Source organism: Halichoerus grypus, chromosome 1 (genome assembly GCF_964656455.1).
Source record: "Halichoerus grypus chromosome 1, mHalGry1.hap1.1, whole genome shotgun sequence".
Taxonomy (NCBI): Eukaryota; Metazoa; Chordata; class Mammalia; order Carnivora; family Phocidae; genus Halichoerus; species Halichoerus grypus.
The window spans coordinates 29,046,054-29,070,988 of record NC_135712.1 but is presented as its reverse complement, the minus strand read 5'-3'; the positions used below and the strand labels follow the sequence as shown (position 1 = coordinate 29,070,988).

Below are 24,935 nucleotides of genomic sequence, written 5' to 3'. Positions count from 1 at the left end.
TATTAATATCTTCCTCGAATAAAATAAATCAGGAATGTGATTTCAGTATTAGACTGCCCCCTTCTGTCTTTCATGTCACTCTTTTAATCACTTTAATCCTCCCATACATATTCCATACTTTGCAACTGCATGCTCAGTTCAGGGATAATGGTTTCAGTATGTTAATTTTATATCTTTTACACAAAAATATGCAGACGGGTATTGTGCCAACTTTCCTGAGGTTTTCTGAAGGACAACACAAGACTCATTTTTAAAACTTCTCTACCAGCATAAAATAATTTGCTCTTTTAAAATTCAGATGGAATCTGTTATTCACAGTAGAGTGCCCAGAACCAAATGCAGTATTTTTGTGGAAAAAGAATAAGTAACATTGTAGTTTGCAAAAGCAATGCCCTCCTCTATGGTGTCCAATAAATTCTTGGTCTTTGTTAGTTATGTCTAATTAGGATGCTTTAATTCCCTTTTAACAGTTGGGTTTCATAGCATTTTATATCCAACTACATTAAGAATTAATTTTTTGGCTTGACACCAATGCTGAATTTGCTTATTCAAACAGAAGCCATGCCAAGGGCTTGACGGATGATGACAGTAATTAACCCAAATCATATACCAGGAGCTGTTCCAATGAAAGTGTCTGTTAAATAGTGTATCTTTTCCTGATGGTGAAGCTGATTCTACAAAGGCCATGTATTACAACCTCCCACAGAATGTTTCTTGACACTAGTGCCAGAGATAGAAAGGGAAGAGCCACCAGACTGATCAAATAAAGCCTTTCTTATTCTGGTAAATAAAATGGAAAACATGGAGAAATGGGGGGAAATTAAACTCAATTCAGAACTTAACATACCCCATGCTTCTGTGTCCCTACAAGGAACAATGAGAGATGTGTAAAAAGAATGATCATTACAGCAAAAAACTAGGAAAAATCTACAGCCACTACAACTACTGAGTTTCTTAAATGAATCTTAATATAATAAAATGAAAAATATAATGCAGTTATAGAATAATATTTTAGGTTCCTTGCATACTGAGTTACAAAGACCATGTATAACGTTGTTTAAAAGTTGAAGAATGGTTTTAGAATAACATGTGTATTATGATACTACGCACATGTGGAGGAAAGACTGTGGCAATATTCACAAACATGTTAGCACCGAATGTCTCTGGAACATAGGATTATGAATCTTCCTTCTCCTGCTTCTCTTCTTCCTCTTTTTTTCTCTCCTCCTTTGCCATTACTTTTCTTCATGCTGTTAGGTATTTTCCAACTGTTTCTCCAATAATACAGTTCTAGAGGAATTGACACATACCACGTGATTGGTTAGAAATGTACCAAGATTGAGACAGAGGAAGTGTTTGTGGCCCTTTACAAAGCCAGAGAAAGCTTTAAAGGAGGTAGGAAAATATCTGGTTCAGTTTAGGGTGGTATAGAGATAAACAAGCAAAGAGATGAAGTAAGCATGTTACTGTAGAGATCTGGAACTCAAGGGAGAGGTATGGACTAGAACAAGCAATTTGAGAGTCACCCACAAAGAACATTAAAGAGAATACAGAGAAAGGAATCTAAAGAGAAACTCACGGAGGGCCAGAGAGGTGTGAGAAAATACAAATTCATGGTGGTAGGGAAGTTAAAGGAAATGTTCCTTAAACAAGGGAGTGGTCAATGTTGTTAAATGTCATGAAGAGTTTAAGTGAAATATTTTTTAAAGTATCCCATGGGTATAACAATAAATATTTTACTCATTTCATCAAGGCACCATTGATGGAAACACTTCCAGCCAGGTGCCAGACAGTTGAAGGAGGCAAAGTGGTTTAGCAGAAAAATGTTTGGCTATAAAAGGAAGGCAAGAAGTAGGATGGTAACTGACGAAAGACATAGAATTGAGAGTAGTATCATTTTTGTGGTGATGGTTTTAAGATGAGAAGAATGTGTTGTTCTCTATGGGCTGATGGGAAGGAGTCAGGAGTAGGGAGGAGAAGATGAAGTTTAGAAAAAATTGGGAAGAACTCAGGGTTTCTTAGATTTGCCTTAAGATGAGAATCCCTTGGATCATTTGTTTGAAAGGCAGGTTTCTAGTGGGGAAATCCTATAATCTGTATTTCTTTTTTTTTTTTAAAGATTTTATTTATTTGACAGAGAGAGACACAGCGGGAGAGGGAACACAAGCAGGGGGAGTGGGAGAGGGAGAAGCAGGCTTCCTGCGGAGCAGGGAGCCTGATGCGGGGCTCGATCCCAGGACCCTGGGATCATGACCTGAGCCGAAGGCAGACGCTTAACGACTGAGCCGCCCAGGCGCCCCTATAATCTGTATTTCTAACAAGTACCATCAAGTGATTCATTGACAGGACAGTGTGGAGACACTATAGTTAATAAATGTGTTTTGAGGAAATGGGACAGAATGGGATTCAGATCATATGGTTATTCTTTTTTTTTTTTTTTTTAAAGATTTTATTTATTTATTTGAGAGAGAGGATGAGAGGAGAGAGAGAGCACATGAGGGGGGGAGGGTCAGAGGGAGAAGCAGACTCCCTGCTGAGCAGGGAGCCAGATGCGGGACTCGATCCCGGGACTCCAGGATCATGACCTGAGCTGAAGGCAGTTGCTCAACCAACTGAGCCACCCAGGCACCCTGGTTATTCTTGATCTGAGGAGAGAATTTCCTTTGTTTGCTGTAGGAGAGAATTAGAAAAGGCTGCGTAGAGGTGCATGTAAATGTAGAGATCTGGTGACTGACTTTCCTGTCTGCCCTTACTTTCTCCATCAAGTAGGATGTGGGGCCCCTTCTGAGAGTCATGCAAGAATTTCTAAGCACTCTTAAGAGCCCAGGTAGAGGGAAGATGTTAATTCATGGTGGAACCAATTTACAGAGCTGCATGATTTTTTTTGAAGCAAGTGTGATGAAGATTGACATGTGAGTTCTAACATGGAGGTTTAATGGAAAGAAAGCAGAGCCTGACAGTTCAGAATATTACCACAGTTTGGATAATATTGTAATCATGGAGTACAGGCTGGATAATGAAGTCAAAAGAGAGACGTAATAGGTTTGCCTGGGACTGAGAGTTTCTTGGAATATGGGACAGTCAATGCTAAAATCAGGAATATCTGGGAAACTAGAATCATTGATCATCCTAGGAGAGCAAGGATGGTAGGAAAGTTGGATTCAGGAACTGGAAGTCTAGATGGAATTAAAACCAAATGTAGTGAGAGTTATTGAATGTACAATTTAGAAATAGAAGGGGTTATGGCCAGAGATTGAAATGTTTAGAGTTGGGTTTTCCAAGGTGGGTTAGTTCCTGATTATAAGATTCATGGCTTAACGTCGTGACAGTTGATGATCAGAGTAGAATGCAGAGGAAGGACCTGGAAGTATGAAGGTCATGAGATTGAAAAGAGATTGAGTTTAATAAGCTGTCTATGTAAACTATGACATCACCCAGGATGGTGGCAGAACAAAGTGGGACGATGAGCCCGATGCCAGTCTTTTTATTTATTTGCTTGTTTGTTTGTTTATTTATCCGAGAGAGAGAAAGAGAGAGAGAGAGAGCACATGAGCAAGGGGAGGAGCAGAGGGAGAGGGACAAGCAGACTCTGCGCTGAGCACGGGGCCCACCATGGGGCTTGATCCCATGGCCCTGAGATCATGACCTGAGCCAAAATCAAGAGTCAGATGCTCAACCAACTGAACTACCTAGGTGCCCACTTTAAAAAAAATTTTTTTTCAATTTTTATTCTTTTTTTTAAGTAGGCTCCACACCTACTTTGGAGCTCAAACTCACAACCCTGAGATCAAGAGTTGCATGCTCTACTGACTGAGCCAGCCAGGTGCCCCTTGGTGCTAGTCCTGATGGGCCAGGAGGCAAGTAGATGAGAAGGCATAGAGGATGGTACAACTGGGTAGCATTAGCTTAAATAATCTAGGGATTTGGCTCAAGTTTGAAGGATAATTATCTAGAAGAAGCAGTAAAAAATCAGACTATATGTTCTGACTTTAAAATATATGAGATATTGGCAAATAAACAATCTCCATTTGAAAAGATTAAAGGAACAATGTTATCAGGGCAGAAGATTATGCAGTAAAATGGTTGATAATGTATAACTTTAAAAAATGTGGTTGATCTGAAAACTACAAAATGTACATTGTCTTGCTTTATTAGGCCCTCACTGGATCAAGGAAAACAGTTCTCAATGAAAAAAGAAAAGATCCCTATTGGTGGGGTAAGCACCAGAATTACTAGTATTATTTGTTATTAACCACACAAATGTAAGAGATTGCATTGCATTATTAATAAATATCATATATTTTTCATTTGAGGAGGGTTACTATATAATAGTTAGAAGAAATTACATTAAATGGAACTGTTGGTTTATTATAGTGGTGTTTAATTAGGATTACATGTTACTTAGCTATGTATATTCTTTTTTACTAATGATAGTAACCAATATTATTTGAACATGCATCATTTTTAAGCACTTAGGACTATGCTGGCACTTTAGATGTACTTATAAGGTCACTACTGTTAAAATTCCAACTTACAGATGAGTAATCTGGGAGTTAGAGGAGTTAGTAACTTGATCAAGATCACAAAGCTTAGGAAAAATGCCATGTAGGATTTAAATCTACTTTGTCTGACCTTTAAGTACAGTAATCTAATTCCATATTAATTTTTCCTTTAGATGAAGTTCTCAATCATTCTGAAGTACCTCCAAGCCTTCGGCTGGCTCTGGGTGTGGCTGAGTGTGGCTGCTTACCTCGGGCAGAATTTGGTGGGCATTGGACAGAATCTATGGCTTAGTGCCTGGGTAAAAGAAGCAAAACACAAGAATGAGTTCAGAGAATGGAAGCAAATAAGAAGCAATAAACTTAACATCTATGGATTACTGGGATTAATGCAAGGTAAAAAAAAAAAAAGTCCAGGGGCTCTTTTTTTCTCTTTCTGACCTAATTTATTCAAATGCAAGCATATGGCATCATTTTATTTCAAATAAAACCTATGCCATATTTTTCAAATATTTTGAGATAATTCAAATGCGTATGCTTTTAATTCATTGTATTTGAGAAAGTAAACCAAAACTTATGTGTATCCGCTACATGGCCCACACTAAATAATGTATTTGTCTCATTTATTCTTGACAAAAAGTATTTGGAAAGGTGTTATTATTCCTATTTTACAGCTGAGGAAAATGAGTCCCATATGCTAAGTCATTCAGGACCCAAAAGTCTTGACCACATGGCTACTCACTGTATGTGTGAGACCTGTGATTGATATGAAGATCAATAAGTGAGTCAGTTACAAACTACATTGTAAGTAGAGTCTAAAACTACATGGCAAGCAATAAGTGCTATAAAAGTAATAAAAAAAAACCTGTGAGGATACAGAGCAAGAAAAAGCCATATTTGAGAGTTAAGATAATTTCCAAGGAATAGTTGTCATTTGAGGTGTCCCTAAAAGAATGATTTGAATTTTGTGAGACTGAGGTCACAGAAAAGGAGAGGTGACCGATGCAGAGAGAAAGATGTGAGTAAAGACAGGGGTAGGGAAGAAAGGGGGCTGTAGGCATGAGTGAGGGAGCCAGTTTGAGTGGTCTTCAGGTTATTGGTAGGGCAGTAGGGGAACTAGAGGTGGGAAGGTAGTTTGGAGATGTGTTGGAGATGATAGTTGGAAAGGCAAGTGGAAAACTTTGAGAATTTGAGGGAAAAGAGGTGAATTAGAGTTATTTTTCAAACTAAGAATGAATTAACAGTGATGAAAAAGAAAGATGGACTTTTATTGGAGGGATTAAATCAGAGACCAGGGAGAATTTGGGATTGATAGGGAAGGAATAATCAAGTATCTTCTAGGTGGAAGTCTGGATGGGAGATAATCTACTATAGAAAAATCTCTTCTCTGATCTGTCTCCATGTCATCCAAGGCACCTAGTCCAGTGCTAACCAATGAGTAGGGAATGGAATAGGATTGAATGAATAAAGGATGAAGGAAAATAAATGAACAAACAAATGAATGGTCAGAGAATGGCAATGCAGTTGGAGAAAAGGGATAGAGAGGAAAGACACTGCAGTGAAAACATACATAAGAATGGGTGATTTGAAGCTAAGAAGAGGGCCTCATTCATGGTTTTGAAGTTCATTTTGGGTAACTGGGGAATGATGAAGACAAAAATAAGGAAATTGGGGGGGGGAGTCTTAATACGTGGGGCAGAGAATTCAATTGACTTCAACTAAATTCAATGGTGAATTCAATTTTGGACACATTTAATAGAAAGTATAGATGCATTTTTCTACTTTTTTTTTCTCCCAGTAGGCAGATTTAAATGCATATCTGGAAGTTTGGGAAGCAAATTTCATTTATTTGTAAAATGGAGGGCTTAGACTAAATAATTTCTACATTCCTCCAACCTCTAACACTCTATAGCTCTGTGGTTCTACCGAGACGTTGAGTCATTCTCATAGAGATAACAAGTGAGCCATAGAGAAGATATGATCACTATGAATGAGGATTAAGAGCCACAAGGGTGAATTATGGTTACTTGGGGAATGCCCATGTACAGCCAGGTAGGGGATTGGCTTCAGAGAAATTGAGCAGAGATAAGTTCCTGATCAATAAATAAACAAAAAAACAAAAAAAACCCACAAAAGCACAATAATGTGAAGGCTTGCTCTGTTCCTAGAAACCCAAAGCATTTTATAGAGGTTAGATACATGAAATTGCCTATATTTGACATTTTATGACACACAAAAATGGTAATTTCATATGGTTTAAACTAATTTATTAATTCATTTAACATATATTCTAATGAGGGACTCCTTAAGCTTGGGCATGTTAATTAAACTTTTAGTTTTACCATTTATAGAAGGTAGATAATTTCTACCTAAATATTGTTCCAGTGATTAAATTACCTAATATGTATAGAGCTTACAGAAAAGTGCTGAGCGTATAACAAGAGTGCAGTAAATGTTAGCTATTATTTAACAATAGAGGAAATGAATACTATGCACAAAGTCCTACAGATAAAAGTTTCAGAGCCAGGTTTGAATCCATGTGTACCAGATTCCCCAAACTATGTTCTTAACCACTAAATTAACATTTCCAAAAGTTTTACATGAAACAGTAGACATACTCCACGAATATAGGGATCTGTACTCCCAATAGGTCTGGAAAACTGAGGACTGTATTTTTCTGTTCTTCTGAAATCTTTTTTTCCTTTCACTAGAAGTTTCCAGATATTTTTCAGTAAACTGATCTGTTTAGTTCTATCTAACCCAATGTTTCTCAAATCCGTTTGACCATGGAAAAAATGTTTCTTCTTGTATTGGCCATTAATATCTTGAGCAACTTGTTTTCCATAGAATATACTTTGGAAAACTCTAAATGATGATACACTGCCTTCCAAGTGAAAAGTATGATGTAACAAAAGCCAAAAAAAAAAAAAAAAGAAGAAAGAAAGAAAGTTAAAGAAGTTCTCACTGGTTCTGAAATGCTGCAGAAATGTTAAAAAGAAAAAATTGAGAAAAGACCCATGATTGTAGTCAAAGATGCATCATCTAGAAAGAGATAGAAAGAGAATACAGACTGTAGGTAGTTGAACAATTCATAATTAAGGAGTAGATACATATTGCCCTTCAAAGAAGTTAGGTGATTTGAAAGAAAAAAAAAGGATATTCAAAAGTATGGTAGAAATAAAGAGATTTTTAAAGTACAGACATTTTGTGTATGTTTATAAAAGAAAAGAAAGGCACCTTGAGGGAGAATGATATCCAGGGAGAATTCAAACGAGAAAAAAATATGTGGAAGTCATGCTGTCTAAGGATATTCATAAGGGAAAACACAAAGAGATACATGCATTTGGTAAAAAAAAAAAAAATGAAGATAAAATAAAAAGTATGAAACTTGGGGCTTTGCTTCTCTTCTCCTTTCCCATCTTTATTGTGTGGCCATAGTATTGCTTATAAGTGTCTCCATCAAAAGTATGCAAATATTGTGAGACAGATTTATATTTATTTTGCCATTCTGTTAACAATATTCATTGGGGAAAGAGATGTTGTTAATGACTAAAACGAGATATAAAGAATATTTATAGTATGAAAGGTACAGTGTGTTTGGTTTTGAACCAGTGAGAGTCAAGTTTATTGGCTTGCAATTCGCAACTCATTGAGGAAAGAATAGATATAGCAGTCTAGAATTCTGAACAGCAAAAGAAACATCCATATATACAAATATCTCTATATCTGTGTCTATCAGATCTACATATGAGAGTTAAACTCATACCAATCCAGGAGCTCATGTTACAACTTTAGGGGAAATTCAATATAATTTGGAGAGGATAAGTGAGCAAATATCATTTCCCATACTAGACAAGCTATGTCAGTTTAATGTTCACAATTTTACCATTGTAAAGTCTTACTTTTTTATCAGAATTTTTAAACTTTTTATTTAAATTCCAGTTAGTTAACATACAGTGTAATATTAGTTTAAGGTATACATTTTTTTGATTTGCCATATATCTTTTTTTTATCTTTTTCAAGTTTTTAAATTCCAGTTTGTTAATATACAGTGTAACATTAGTTTTGGGTGTAAAATTTAGTGATTTATCACTTACATACAACACCTGGTGCTCATCACAACAAATGCCCTCCTTAAAACCCGTCAATAATTTAACCCATCCCCCCTCCCCCCAGCTCCCCTCCAGTAACCCTCAGTTTGTTCTCTACAGTTAAGAGTCTGTTTTCTGGTTTGTCTCTCTTTGTTTTTTCTCTATATTCATCTGTTTTGTTTCTTAAATTCCACATATGAGTGAAATCGTATGGTATTTGTCTTTCTCTGACTAACTTATTTTGCTTAGTGTAATACTCTCTAGCTCCATCCATGTCATTGCAAATGGCAAGATTTCATTCTTTTTTTCTTTTTTTTTAAAGACTTTATTTATTTATTTGACAGAGAGAGATAGCAAGAGCAGGAACACAAGCAGGGGGAGTGGGAGAGGAAGAGGGAGAAGCAGGCTTCCCGCTGAGCAGGGAGCCCGATGTGGGGCTCGATCCCAGGACCCTGGGCTCATGACCCAAGCCAAAGGCAGACGCTTAACGACTGAGCCACCCAGGTGCCCCAAGATTTCATTCTTTTTTATATGGCTGAGTAATATTCCAGTGTGTGTGTGTGTGTGTGTGTGTGTGTGTGTGTGTGTGTGTGCCACAACTTCTTTATCCATTCATCAGTGGATGGACATTTGGCTATTGTAAGTGATGGTGCTATAAACAGTGGGGTGCATGTGTTGTATCCCTTCAAATTAGTATTTTGGTATTCTTTGGGTGAGTACTTAATGCAATTGCTCTATCATAGGGTAGTTCTGTTTTTAACCTTTTGCTGTTTTCCGGAGAGGCTGCACCACTTTGCATTCCCACCAACAGTGAAAGAAGATTTTTTTCTTGTTCTCCACATCCTTACCAACACCTGTTGTTTCTTGTATTGTTGATTTTAACCATTCTGACAGGTGTGAGGTGATATCTTATTGTAGTTTTCAGTTGTATTTCCCTCATGATGAGTGATGTTGAGTATCTTTTCATATGTCTGTTGGCCATCTGTCTGTCTTCTTTGGAAAAATGTCTATTCGTGTCTTTTGCCCATTTTTAAATTGGATTATTTGTTTTTTGGGTGTTGAGTTTTGTAAGTTCTTCATATAATTTGGATGCTAACCCTTTATCAGATATGCGATTTACAAATATCTTCTCCCATTCCATAGGTTGCCTTTTCATTTTGTTTATTGTTTCCTTCACTGTGAAAAGGCTTTTTATTTTGATGAAATCCCAATAGTTTATTTTTGCTTTTGTTTCCTTTGCCTCAGGAGACGTATCTAGTAAGAAGTTGCTATGGCTCATGTCAAAAAGGTTGCTGCCTATGTTCTCCTCTAGGATTTTTATGGCTTCAGGTCTCAAGTTTAGGTCTTTAATCTATTTAGAATTTATTTTGGTATATGGTGTAAGAAAGTGGTCCAGTTTCATTCTTTTGCATGTTGCTGTCCAGTTTTCCCAGCACCGTTTGTTGAAGAGACTCTCTTATTTTTAATTAACTATCAGTAGATATAGGAAATATTTTGTAATGAGGCAACAGATTATGCAGTCTAATCAAAAGGATTTTTTCCTGATTGGATCTTTGTGTAGAGTGGTCTTCAATCATTAAAATATGAATCTTCTCGGGGCACCTGGGTAGCTGTCGGTTAAACATCTGACTCATGATCTCAGCTCAGGTTTTGATCTCAAGGTCATGAGTTCAAGCCCCATGTTGGGCTCCACTCTGGGTGTGGAGCCTACTTTAAGTAAATGAATGAATGAATGAATGAATAAGAATCCTCTCTAATTTTTCTTTCATTTTTAATTTTTTTGCATTAAAAAATTAAAATTTTTCTGAAGACTTATTTATTACATGTAATTATAAGTTTTCTGTAAGTGGGTAAGCCTAAGAAATGAAAATGTATAATTTCTGTTTTTTTCAGTAGACCACAGCTGCATCTTACAGAATCTGGTACAATGAAGAGCAGGCTGTATTCACTTACATCATCATAGCTCACAAAATAAAAAGGGCAGAAGTGCTTTAAAGCATAAGCAGCATTGTCTGTCACATGTTAATACCACAGGCCTACTATGAATAATATAGAAAGCTAACATTTAAAAAGAAACTAGAGTTCAAAGCACAGTGTTAGATCTATATTTTGTAACAATAATAAAAATTTTAACCTCATTTTCTAAACAAGAAATAGTTCTGAACATTTTCTTCCTAGGTCCCAGCTATTCTCCTTAGAATCTTTAGGACACTCTAAACATCCCCAATCTATTATTTTTTATGCCTCATTGTTAGGAACTTCCTTTCTCCAATCCAATGTGAAAAATATAGGCACCTTCTTTTCTTTTTTTTTTTTTTTTTAAGATTTTTATTTATTTATTTGTCAGAGAGAGAGAGAGAGAGAGCACAAGCAGGGGAAGCAGCAGAGGGAGAGGGAGAAGCAGGCTCCTCACTGAGCAAGGAGCCCGATGTGGGACTCGATCCCAGGACCCTGGGATCATGACCTGAGCCGAAGGCAGACGCTTAACGACTAAGCCACCCAGGCGTCCCTAGGCACCTTATTTTCAAGGTGCAATGTTTAAAGACTACACTGCTGCTTCTAGTTTAAGATGAGTGAGTGGATCATCTACTTTACTTACCTCACAAAATTCCAGTGAGATGACAGTGAATAAATATAAAAGGAAAGACTTCAGAAGATTTCGGAGTGATAAATTTCTACATAAGCAATTAAACTGATAGTTGATCAAGGGTAGAAGAACCTGCAGCCAGAAATGGATAGGGGAGAAGCTATAACACAAGAGGGAGATGTTCATTTGGGCAGTGGAGAAACACTAAACTCATGGTCACAGGTAGAGAGTAGGATTGAGTTGCATGGAAATAATCAAAATAATTCACTAGACCATTGTTCTCCTGGCCCATCAGTCTCTCCTACAACACCCACCACCATCACCACCATCATGTTCACAGCAACTGGCATTGTAGCAATACAATGAAAACTAGAAAGCTGATATCTAAAGAGGAAATTAGGGTTCCTAGTGTGTGTGGCCTACATAGAAGAAATCCTCCTTAAATGGCTTTTGGAAAAGCTCCAGTCTGGAGTCACATCTGCCCACTTCTGTGGAATTTGAAGCAATCCCTTCCATTCAGAGGAAAAAAATGTTGGGGGAAATTAATGTGTGCAATAGCAGAAGGAAGCCACACCAGATACCTCTATTAATTAACCATGTGTTTATCTCATATGTTTAAACTGATAATGGTGGATGGCCTTGCATTTTAATCAAACCAACAGTATAAATAAGAGCTAATAAATAAAGCAATGGAGTCCAGAAATAAAATAATCCTATTTGAAATAGAAGCTTAAAATGTCAAATTAGTGTCTTCAGAGATTCAAAATATTATATCCACAAAGCAAGTGTGAAAATGTGCTGAAATAAGTTCAATCTTAGACAAAGAATTCTCAAAACATTTAAGGAATTTAAAGAGATTGAACAGGGGTGCCTGGGTGGCTCAGTCGTTAAGCGTCTGCCTTCGGCTCAGGTCATGATCCCAGGGTCCTAGGATCCAGCCCCGCATCGGGCTCCCTGCTCAGCGGGAAGCCTGCTTCTCCCTATCCCACTCCCCCTGCTTGTGCTCCTGCTCTTGCTATCTCTCTGTCAAATAAATAAATAAAAATCTTTAAAAAAAATAAAATAAAGAGATTGAACAACTGTGAGAAGATAAATTAGAAGAAATTATTCCAGATGCATACCATCGAAAAGAGATGAAAAAATGATAAATAAGAAAATTAGAGGAACAATCCAGGAAGTTCAACATTCACATAAGTCTTTCAGTAAATGCAAGTGAAAATGATCAAATTCATAATACTTAACATTTCCCATAACTGAAGAATGCAAGTGTCTGATCTTGCAACCATTCCAGTTTAGAGTGGAAAGAAAGGGGGTTCCAAGAGAGTAGTTTATGTTGCAAAGAGAAGGGGGCTAAATAAGGTGAAGGAAATAGTAGAATATCTGATGAGTTGAAATATATTCAGAAGAGATTTGCTGACTATTGAAGTGTTTGGGAATAAATTAGTGCTTGTTGCATAGGAAACTAAAAATATGGAAAAGGTTGGTGAACTTCATGCATAATATATGCTTAGTGGCAATATAAATATTGAATGTTTATTTGAGGAAAGAGGGTGACAACCTGTTTTTGAAAGGGGAAAAAGGAAGTTTGGGGTGAGTGAGGTAGGAAAAAAATAGAAAATATTTGAAGCTAACAAATCATTTAACAGCAGCATGCGATATTATTTAAAATATAAAGGAATTAGCTGAAATAATTTAAGATGGTCAGGGTCAACTATCATTGTTTTGTTTTGTTTTACACATACTTACAAAGGAATAAGAATCATATTGGCAATACACTTTTGTTAGCAATTTTGTGTATTAGAGAACAATGGAGCAATTGTGTATCCCCTATGACTCAGAGCAAACTAGCTTAAGTAACATGGAAATTTATTGACTCCCCAACCTGAAGAGTCCAGGCATAGTCTTTGTACACACTCCATCCCTGTGCTCAGATGAAGTGTTCACTACTCTATTTATCAGCTCTGCTTGTTGTCCTCATTGGCTTAATTCTCAGGCTTCACATGGTGTTGGAAATGTTCTCTCGCAAAGAACTTCCTTCCATAGAAATCCATGAAGTTACTCTCCTTGAAACAGTTTGAGTCACATATCCATCTTTAACCAATCACTGTAACAAAGCATGTCTTCTTCCAGCCCTACAAGTTCTCCAGTTTGAGAACTTTTTGTCCTTTCATTTCTCCTCACGCATGGATAGCTCTTTTATGAGCTTGTCTCTTTCTTACCATAGTTTGTCAAATGCGGGTAAAAATAGTTATATTGTTATAGCATCAATAGGTGCTTATAACTATTTCCAATCTCTTCCACTACAGCTATATGTCTATTATTTATATGTCTGCCTTTTCAGTTGTTGCAAGAACAGCCCTTCCACCAACCAAATCTCAGTAGCTTAATAGACCCAAATAAATAAATAAATAAAATAATAAAAGGTTTATTCCTTATTCTTGGGACCCAAGTTGAAGATGCAATCCATCCACCACTATAAATTTTGGCAGGCACTGTACAAAGGTAATAAACTTTAGCAGTTCTGATACCAGCAATTAAGTGCTGTAACCGGGTATTACGTGTTGTTTCTCCTTCAACTTGTTCAGAACTCTTCATAAGGTCCCATAAATCACAAGGAGGCCAGAAAGAACAATTCTACCATGGACCTAGAAGCTAGGGGAACTATAATTATTTGGCTAGCAGCACCAGTGAATACCGTATTGCCCCATAGGACATCACAAAATTATTAGGTTGCTAGTATTCGGTGAACCTGGTTCTGTTATGTTTTGTGCATTTCTGTAGAATCTAAGCCCATGAATAAGGAGAGCCCTTCTTTGATGAGATGGCAACCCATCAGAGTGTATATTTATTATCAATGCACCATATACATCTGTACTTAATTTGGTCCACAATTACACATTGTTAAGTTTGCTCTTTGAGTTTTCCATTTAAAAAATGCTATGATAAGCAACTTTTTGAGAGTTAAGGTACAAAATTCCTTTAAGAGGTTAACATACCCCTGATAAGATTTTGTGTTTAGGTCTCTTTGTCTGCTCTGGAGCCTATATACTCACCAGAGGATCCCTGGCTGCGTCTCGAACTTTGCATACTCAGCTATTGGATAATGTGCTACACCTCCCGCTCAGGTTTTTTGAAACGAATCCCATAGGTCAGATCATCAATCGGTTCACCAAGGTCAGTAAAGCCACACCTCATTGAATAGCATACCTAAAAATGGTGATCCATATTTAGTACCTTGTAATAGTATTTGTAAATATATATAAATATATATATGTATATCACCCTGAAAAGATGGATTATGTTTAGTATAGATTTCCTTATTATTTTATTTATAATTCTTGGGACATTTATAGTTGATGTATAGCAGCACCACATCTTACACACATAATCAAAATAACCCTTGAAAATTGCTGAAAGGATCTAAAAAGCATATGTGCTCTGGTGTCTACGACTCCAATTCTTACATACATTTAGCTTGAGAATCGCTGGTTGGGGCTGAGAAAGTAAAGAAAATATAAGTCTATATGAAGATAACTGGATTTTAAGCATTCTGCTTTTAAGAAAACTGTGAGCTCACTTCTGGTAAATGGGGGATAGGTGGGGCTTCCCAGAGTGTCTCTGCTTACCTACAGGGTTTCCCTCCTGGTGTTTACTATCAAACACTTAAAATTGCACCGTCCAACAGAAATGTAATGCAAGCCTCATAGGTAATTTTAAATTTTCTAGTAGCTGCAATAAAGACGTAAAAAGAGACAGCTGGAAATAATTAATTATAATAATATATTTTAACATAGAATGTCTGAAGCATTTCAAACTCATTTAAACTTGTTTAAAATTATTAACTAAATATTTCACATTCTTTTTTCTACACAGTCTTCAGAATCTGATTTGTATTATTTGCTTATGGCACATCTCAATTTGCAGTAGGCACATTTCAAGGGCTCAATAGACACATATTGCTAGTGGTTCCTGAATTAGATAGTACAAGCCCACAACTGTAAAATATGCCAATATATTTGTGTGTACATGTAAAAAAGTTTTGGTATGTGTATGGGGGGAAGTGAGGATAAAACATGAAAATCAAAGTGAAAGTACCTAGCGTAATAAATGTTTGGTGGAATATTAAATCTTGCCTCATCATACCAATGTACATGCTAGCTTTTAAAATGTATGGAAGAACTTGATCTTCAGCATTTTTATCTCTCAGTGGACATTTCTCTAGGACCCTACTGAATAACTGTCACTTTTGTACAGTAACATGTCAAATGCTTGGGTCTTAAACGGATGAGAATATGGGAAGGTTGTTCTAAAGACAGGTAGAAAACTTCATATGGTTATGATGCTCTTATACTATTTGGTATATGAGATAATCAGAGAATTCCCAAAGCAAGACTGAGATTAATAAAATTCCATCTCCACTCTTTGTGTCAGTTTTGTCATGAACTGAGTAGTCGTCCATCCCTCTAGGTTGGGTATCTTCCTACTCTCTGGGATTTCTTAGGTCATACCTTATGCCATGGATTTGACAACATAGATTTGATTAAGTTATATGTGAATTGATGCATGACCTTCCTATGATCTTCTTTCATTGTCCACTCCATCTTTCAGCTTCTAGTTTTGCAAATGAAGATTATTTTGTTTTCCTGCCTCTTAGAATCTTGACAGGATCCAGCTACCCAAAAGACCACTGAACATGTTCTCAGTGGATAAGAATGGCTCACTAGTATTTTATAGAGTAGTAGATAGTGGTAGGCCAATGCCCCTGAACACCCAACTACTGGGGTTTGGACTCTGTTTTTAAGCAGAGTCTGACATTAGTCATATAAACTAAGTGCTATGTAGTTGTCATTGGGAAATGCAAATTGCTTGATCATGGTCATTTGTTACCAGAATGTGTTTTTAACTATTACAACTCACCACAGGGGAAAAATATACGAGGGTGGATCGGGGAGGGCAAAGACCATGTAGTTAGACTTATTTGATCATTAGATTGTCACATCTGGGTAATTTTTAAAAAAATGTTTACATTAAACGATATATTTCTTTTCCTCATTTTAAATCATGAAAAGTTAAAAATAAAGTGACCTGATATCATTTTTTTCAGGACATGTTTATAATTGATATACGTTTCCATTACTACTTACGGACCTGGGTGAATTGCACATTGGATGTTATTGGAACAGTTTTGGTCATTGGGGGAGCTTTACCACTCTTCATTCTGGGGGTTATTCCCTTGGTGTTCCTCTATTTTACTATACAGGTAAGTACCTGGATTTTTATGTGTATTAATAACATAAGTTCACAGTCAAGGGTTCAAGTTCAGACCCACTTCAATGGCCCATTAGTTCACGTTCTCCAAAAAGCAGATTCCAAGAAAGGATTCCATATAGTAGAGAGTTCCCAGGGAATGCCTGTAAAAGATAAAGGAGAGGGAGCAGCAGAAGGATGGGTGAGCCCTCAGACAGTGATGCAGGTCTGATTCTGGTGGGGGAGAGAAGAGGATTGGGTAGGAAAAATGTTGGATTACGGGACAGGTCCATGAAAGATTTATTGCATGAATGGGACGTCTACAAGCAGTGTCGCCCACTGCAGTGTCCCACGTGTCCCTGAAATGGGCCTGCTTTAGCACCCCTGCCATACTCAGTCATTGGCTGGAAGCAACCTGTGGGAAACATGGCCTCCATGCTCATAGAGTAGTAGATCCAGAGGGGCAGGGGCTGGGCTGCCAGTCAGCCGTGCCGCCGGCCGCAGCAGAACTGAGTTGTGCATTTTTAAGGCCACCACAGAATCTATATGGTATTTACATGTTAGCAGACAGTGAATTTGCCTGTAAGTCCAAAAGAGAAACCGGTAACTGCCTTTTTGTCCTGTTATCCCTAATATCGGCAAAGGATTCCTAGAAGAAGGAAACAGATCTCTCATGATACATATCTTTATATTCCAATTAAAATGTGGTCAACCACATTCCAAGATTATGTCCCTGGGAGGCTACAGTGTAAAAGGAAATGTTTTAACACATATTTAATTTAAAAATGAAAGTATTTTGAGGCTCTTTACATAAAAGGATGCAGTTCTTGTAGTTCAATGCTTTCCCCAAACTAAAGTTTTAAAATTCATATTGGAGTTTAATCTGCCCAAACCAGAATGTTAATCATGTTCTCATTTCTACACCTATGCTATTATTATTCCTCCTACTTCCTATGTTTTCCCTATTCTCTCTGCCTGACTGGATCTTACTTACCCTTCATGGCCTAGGTCATATTTCATTTCTGTGTGAAGTATTCTCTACCAAAATAGTGCAAAGAGATCAGATTCATCCAGGTAATTATGGATTTATTATACTGGTAGTATTATAAGCTATTTTTTTAGACTACAGATTGTCTCACCAATGAGACTGTAAGTCCTCCAGGGAAGACACTATGTCTTAGAGCTAAAAGAAAAAAATTTAGAATATGAGGGATGGTATTGAGAATCAATTGTATCTGCTTAAAAAAAAAAACCTCTCATATCACAAATGAAAATGTATGTGATAGTCTTGTGGTTGGTAAATTATAATAGGATGACCAGGAGTGGAAATGAGTCCAGAAACCATATCTTGTTAGGGGACACTGTATAGGATGAGCCCTGAATGGGAATTCAGGAGCCTCAAATTCTACTTCCCTGACTCCTATGCTTGACACATCATTTCCGTTTCCAGGCTTCCTTGCTTTCCCCTATAAAATACGAGATTTGCTTTATATCAGTGCTACTCAAAGGATGGGCCCTGGACCTATGGACCATACCCCAGACGTATTGAATCAGAGTCTCTAGTTGTACCTCTTTTTTAAAAAATCACATTTTACAACGTGTGTGTGTGTGTGTGTGTATTGTTATTGTTGTTGTTGTTAATCACATCCTAATAAAACTGGGAGGAAATAAAGAATCTATCAGGGTGAGGCCCAGAGTCAAAATTTCTTTATGATATTAAGTCCCCTTGAAGTCCCAGAATGCCACAATCCTCTGTGTTCTCCAGGGTACTTGCACAGAGCAGAGTCAACTGCAGGTTGACATGTAGTTTCACATAGGTTTTTGCTCAGCTTGTTCATTTTTACCAAAATGAAGACATTTTAAAATCAGGGATTTTATGTAAAACTCCAGATCCAAAGATTTTCTTGAAAAAATTGCAAGATGTGGAAACTCTTGATTTTCATTTCCAGTTTGTAGCAATTATCTGGGGCTGATGAATGATGGCCCAGTTAACTCAGGGCATGCTCCCTCCAGCTCTCCAGTCTCCACTCATCCCAACTAGTCTCAACCAAGCTAGAGGAGAACTAGCCAATTATATTGATGGCTGCACTGGTGGGGTTTTTTTTTTGTCAACAAAATAAATAAATAAATAAATTTTTCCTCATGATTATATTTAGGTACAAAAATACTATTGTTTGTACAGTTGGTTGACTTCCTTCATTTAATGGGTTAACTCCCTAGTCACATTTCCAACCTGTGACATAGAGCTTCTTCCATAGTAGGTACTCAGTAATGGTTGTATGAAAGGATTATCGAAGTGGAGCTTTGCCCAATTCTGTTCTAGTTATGCTGTCCAGAATTTGGGCTTTTTACTGTTCCAAGCGTGTATTCATTTCTTAAGGCTCCTGTATGTAACAAATTTGGTAGCTTAAAACAACAGAAATTTTATTCTTTCACATTTCTGGAGGCTAACAGTTCAAAATCAAGGTATAGGCAGGATTGGTTCTTTCTGGAGCCTTTGAGGGAACATTGGTTTCATGCTTCTCTCCTAACTTCTGGTGGCTGTCAGCAATCCTTGGCATTTTCCTTGGCTTATGCACATACTACTCCAGTCTCATCTTCACATGGCTTTCTCCCTGTGTCTTTGTCTTCTCTTTTTCTGTCTCCTACAAGGACACTCAGCATTGGCTTCAGGCCCACCCTAAATCCAGGATGATCTCATCTAGAGATCCTTAATGACATCTGCAAAGATTCCATTTCCACATAAGGCCACATTCACAGGTACTGGAGTGAAAACTTGAACTTCACTTCTTGGGGTCACTTAAGTGTCTTGCCATTTTCACACCATTGAAGCATTTCTGCTACATCTTTCCAACTGCCTCTTTCTGTCTTTGGGTTAGAGATACTATGTGGCGAGTTCTCGGCAGATTCGACGGTTGACAGGAGCGTCTCGCTCTCCTATCATTTCACACTTTAGTGAGACTTTATCAGGGGTGTCTACTATCCGGGCATTTGGACATGAACAGAGGTTCATCCAGCAAAACAAAGAGGTGGTGAATGAGAACCTGGTCTGTTTCTACAATAATGTAATTTCAAACAGGTAAGTCATATCAGTATACCTAGTTCAAGACCAGTCTCTTTTTAGATGTCTTGTGCGCTAACTTTTAAACGGAAAGAGTGTTTTGTAATGGCATTTCATCAAATTATTTAAAAAAAGAAGAAAACCTTAAATGTTTTAATATTTAATATACATTTAAGTTAAAGTGCATCTATTTATATTAAAATAAAAAGTACATGCTACTTTACATGAAAATAAGGTCCCAAGTTTTTTTTCTTTAAAGATTTATTTATTGAGGCACCTGGGTGGCTCAGTTGGTTGATCCCAGGGTCCTGGGATCGAGTCCTGCACAGGGCTTCCCCTATTCTTTGGGGGGTCAGCTTCTCCCTCTCCCTCTGCCTGCCACTCCCCCCTGCTTGTGCTCTCTCTGTCAAATAAATAAATAAAATCTTAAAAAAAATTTAAAAATTTAAAAATAAAGATTTATTTATTTGAGAGAGAGAGAGATAAAGAGAATGAGTGGGGAGAGGGGCAGAAGGAGGGAATCTTTAAGCAGACTCCCCACTGAGCATGGAGCCTGATGCAGGGCTTGATCCCGTGACCCATGAGATCATGACCTGAGCCAAAACCAACAGTTGGATGCTTAACCCACTGAGCCACACAGATGCCCCAGGTCCCAAGTTTTTGAGGGTTATATAGGATGCTATTAGAATTACTAATAATATGACTCTATGTTATATTTTGTATTTGTAGAATATATTTTATTTACATACAATAATTTATATTTTAAATTTGAGGTTATCATTTCACATAAAGGAGAAAAATGAAATATTAAATGGTAGCTGGACACGTTTTAACTTTTGGAGACTAATTTTATCATGTAAAAAAGGGTATGTAATTGGAAAGGTGATCGATTTTCCAATAGGATTTTAAAATATGATGCATCGTTTTAGCTGGTGTTCTTTTTTGATTTTTAATTCTGATTAAGTTTTAAAAGCAAAGTTCTGCAAAAGTAAAGTGTGTTTTTATGTAGAGGGAATCCTTTAATCTATCATCACTGCAACGATCCTATTTTGATTGAGTTCTAAGTAAGTGAGGAAAAAAAGGAAGCAGCTATTGATGTTTACATTTTCATTTCCCAGAGGAGAGTTCATACTAAGTGCACCAAAACTTTTGCATCTCAGCTGAGGAGTGTCTTCCATTATCACAGGTGGCTGTCTGTTAGACTTGAATTCCTTGGCAACTTAATGGTATTCTTTGCTGCACTGCTTACTGTGCTGGCTGGCAGTTCTATAGATTCAGCAATAGTTGGTTTGTCCATATCCTATGCCCTAAATGTAAGTAATAATGATTTTGTGGTATATGATATGTTTATAATCCAATTAATTAAGCTCTCTTCTCCTTTGCCTGTCTGAATTATATATGGTATTAACTAAGTAATGAGAGACAAATCAGGATTGCCCTGGAGGCTCATTTCTTCCTCTGTTGCTACTAGCAGGAAGCTGGCTCAGCAGTTCTAAGTGAGCTCACAGAAACAACAGGCTGAGTGTTAGAAGACTCAGAAACTCCTGGGGTTGCATAGTTACCTAGAAGTTTCCTGTTCTCCTATCCTTATAAATTTATAGAATGTAACAGTGGTAGGGCCTCTCTCCACCGTGGCCTGTCCTTCCAGTTTGCCCAGCCTAACCAAGGAGATGATGCAAACTCTGGGGAGAATATAGGCTCTGGTGGTTCTTTGCTTGTACGTTTTTCCCTAATAAGCCCTATTTTATATTACACTGGAAAGCACTAGTGGTATCAGTGTGTTCATGACCTCTTTGTAAAATAGAATATTCCTTAAACTACTAAATATACTTACACATTATTTAGAAGATAAGTCTAGATGATTTGAGTACCTACCCTTCATCTCTTATCCAAAATGCTTAAGGCCAGTTGCATTTCAGAATTCAGAACTTAGGCTTGTAGAAAGGAAATATGATACACATACCATAGTCAGTGTTTGGGGCAGAACCCCATAATCAAACTACTTGTTCTGCAGTGAAATACATGCATGTTTACCCTAAGTGGGTTAAATAAAGACTTTAAAGAACCCCAATCAGTTCTCAAGTCAGGTTGGCCATCAAATGATTTGGCACCAAACTTGAGAAAAAACTGAATTGGCAGAGTTTTTTGACTTTTAGAATTAGGCTTGAATTACAATCTGTATTTGTGGGTATGGTGAGAAGAAAGTAGAGTTAAAAAAAAAAAAGAAAAAGAAAAAGAAAAAGAGGAGACAGAAGTGGTCAAAACTTAGGAGAATCCTCATTCCGATAATGAGGAATGCCAAAGGTAATATTGTGCACAACTTTTTTCTCACTTGGGGTGTACATTTCTTTCTTTCTTTCTTTCTTTTTTTTTTTTTAGATTTTATTTATTTATTTGAGTGAGAGAGAAAGCACAAGAGGGGGGGAAGGTCAGAGGGAGAAGCAGACTCCCTGCTGAGCGGGGAGCCCGATACGGGACTCGATCCTGGGACTCCAGGATCGTGACCTGAGCCTAAGACAGACCCTTAACTGACTGAGCCACTCAGGCACCCCGGGGTGTACATTTCTTGAAGCAGATCCCATCAATATTGGTATTCATCATTCCTTACACCAAGTAGGGTGTATGTAATTGGAAAGGTGATTGATTTTCCAATAGGATTTATTGGAAATATCTATTCTGCCAAAAAACCATTATTTATGATATGTATGAGTTTAATATACTTAAACACTTGTGTGTTTATGCTTACTTCTAAAGTTGTTGAATAATCAGAAGAGATAAAGCATATGAAAACCATGAAAAGTGAAACTTTATAAAGTATTATTAATATTACGTAAAAGACTAAAGAACCACTCATGAAGGTTGGGTTTTTTTTCCTCCAGATTACTCAATCTCTGAATTTTTGGGTGAGGAAAGCTTGTGAAATTGAAACCAATGCAGTTTCCATTGAAAGAGTTTGTGAATATGAAAATATGGATAAAGAGGTAAGCACTCCTAAATAACCAATAAATAGATGCAGGATTAAGATATTTTAATGCACCTTAAATTGACATTAAAAAAAATAAATCTTAAACAAAACCTGCTTTTCCAAATTCATGTTGTAATATTCAGCATTTCAATGAAATTAAAACTCAATCTACTGTTAAATACACCATTATTTTATATATCACCGAAATAGAAAAAAATATCAGAGTTAAATAAATTGCAATAGTACATAAATTGGAAGATATGTTGTATTGTAAAGATTAAATATGATTACCTGTTTTTAGAAGGCACAATGATTTGTCCTCTACCAATGTAGAGTAAAATATGCAACCTAAGATTATAACTTTGTGAGGATTTTACATTGTGAAAAGTGTCTTAGTATTGTCATTTCATAATTGAAGTCTGTGCAATTTTTAAATTAACTACATCTTTATTATTTATACTTTCTGTTCCATTTACTCATCATTAACGTCTCTGTGGATAGAAAGGAGGAGGAGAATAAATCAGTCTGTTTTGTTCCCTTTAATTAATTATAATTTAGAAAGGAGAAGGATTAGACTATTGGCAGAGTATAATATTTGAGTTATCTTCATATTTTACTAATCTGGGTTACTTCTGCCTCCCAGTTCCATGAATTAACAAGGCAAATGTTAAAGTTGACTTGACTTTCTTTATCTTCTTCAATCCACCTATAAAGGTATCTGAATCATGAAATGTTCCTCTTTTGCTTATGACTCTCAGGAAGAGGTGTCCCTCCTTCAAATAGAAACCTGAGTTTCCACTTATATTTTTGGTAATATCTGTTCATGTCTTCTGTCCGACTTTGCTCCATTAACCACTTCCTTTAATTTCTACATCTCAGGACCCTGACCCCCTTGCCTATAAATAGGCTAAAATATTATCTACATCCTCCAACTCCTACTTAAATTTGGAATCTTCTCCTAGATTCTTCCCCAGGTCTTACCTTCCTTTTTCACACAAATTTCACGGAAGATTAATCTACCTTCACAACCTCCAATTATCAGTGTTCAGTTTGCTCAGTCTGTTGCCATGTGGTGACCACTCTATAACTTTATTGTTTTCTGTATCTTCTAATTTTTTGTATATATACTTTTGTATATAAACTTTTTGTTTATGTACATATAAATTTTTAATATATATTCTTTTCATATTGAAAAAACAATAAAGTGTGTAAAGCACATACACCCACACATTTTTTTAAATCATCTTCATGTAATTTGACGCAGGTGTGACAAATACCGTTACGAAAACTCTTGACGTGGAAGAAGTAAATTGTTCATATAATTCTGTTTACCCTTCTGTAACCCCATTTCTCTGCACCTTTTTACAGAAGAATTTTCTGGAATAGCCTCTATGTCTCTCATTCTATTTTGGACTCTCTCCAAACAGGCTTTAAATCCCACCACTCCACTGAACCTGCCCTTGTCAAGGTCACCAGTGGTCTCCTGTCAGTCCTCACTTGACCTGATCCATCCTCTGACACTGGTGATCGCTCCCTCTGATGAAGACACTTCCCCTCGCTGCCCAGACACCACACTCTTTTGCCTCCTGTTCCTCCAACATCCCAGGCAGGCCCCTGTCTCAGGACCTCAGCATGTATAGTTAGTTAGTTGTCTGCCTGGAAAGCGCTTCAACCCATATCCACATGGCTTGTTCCCATATCATGTCCAACCAAGACTTCCCTATCCACCCTATGTAAAATTACACCGCCACCACTAACCTTGCCTATCTCCCATCCTCTGAAGCTTTATCACTGTCTGACATTCTACATATGCTGTGTGGTTCCTTCTGTCTCTCTCTGGCATCCTGTATGCTCTCTAAGGACAAGAATTTGTATCTGTTTTGCTCAATGATAAATCTCCATCAACTAAAGCACTGACTAGCATAGTAAATACTCAATATTTGGGCAATGAATGAGTGACAAACTGTCCCCCATCTCAGCTAAAATTTCAAACAGGTTACCTTCAGCAACTTTGTAGAGTTTTAGAAGATTCTTCTTAATAACTGTATAGGAGATGGGCAGCCTTGTTACCTTCAAAAACTTATTTCTAAGCTTTTCTTTAACTAGCTGAGAAGTTTTATGTTGGTAATATTTAAAACTATTTTCAGGAGATCATAATATCCACGAATGTTTTCTATCACTTTTGTTTATATACATGATAATTACTTTTTGGAGGAAAAGGTATTTTTTTTGTGATTATTATAATATTTCTTTGTTTTAAGGCACCCTGGATAATGTCTAAAAGACCTCCATCACAATGGCCTGATAAAGGGATAGTGGAATTTATTAATTATCGGGCTCGATACCGAGATGATCTTGGTTTAGCATTACAGGATATCACTTTCCAGACTCATGGTGAAGAAAAGGTACTATATATATTTCAGAAGTTTCACTTTCCCTTTTATCTGAATTCATTCATTGTTAAGGTCAAACTATGATATGGTAT

The 24,935-nt window shown here is 36.9% G+C and overlaps 1 protein-coding gene across 2 annotated transcripts in view; it reads left to right on the top strand.

The window, feature by feature from the left end:
* Positions 1-24,935, top strand: part of LOC118535992 (multidrug resistance-associated protein 1-like) — an 86,897-nt gene that overhangs the window by 55,104 nt on the left and 6,858 nt on the right. For both annotated transcript variants that reach the window (XM_036092673.2, XM_036092669.2), the window contains 8 exons: positions 4,156-4,216; positions 4,676-4,895; positions 14,197-14,351; positions 16,282-16,437; positions 19,304-19,503; positions 20,672-20,798; positions 22,365-22,466; positions 24,712-24,855. In XM_036092673.2, the coding sequence (XP_035948566.2) occupies positions 4,156-4,216; positions 4,676-4,895; positions 14,197-14,351; positions 16,282-16,437; positions 19,304-19,503; positions 20,672-20,798; positions 22,365-22,466; positions 24,712-24,855 (1,165 nt within the window). The remainder of the gene's footprint in view (positions 1-4,155; positions 4,217-4,675; positions 4,896-14,196; positions 14,352-16,281; positions 16,438-19,303; positions 19,504-20,671; positions 20,799-22,364; positions 22,467-24,711; positions 24,856-24,935) is intronic.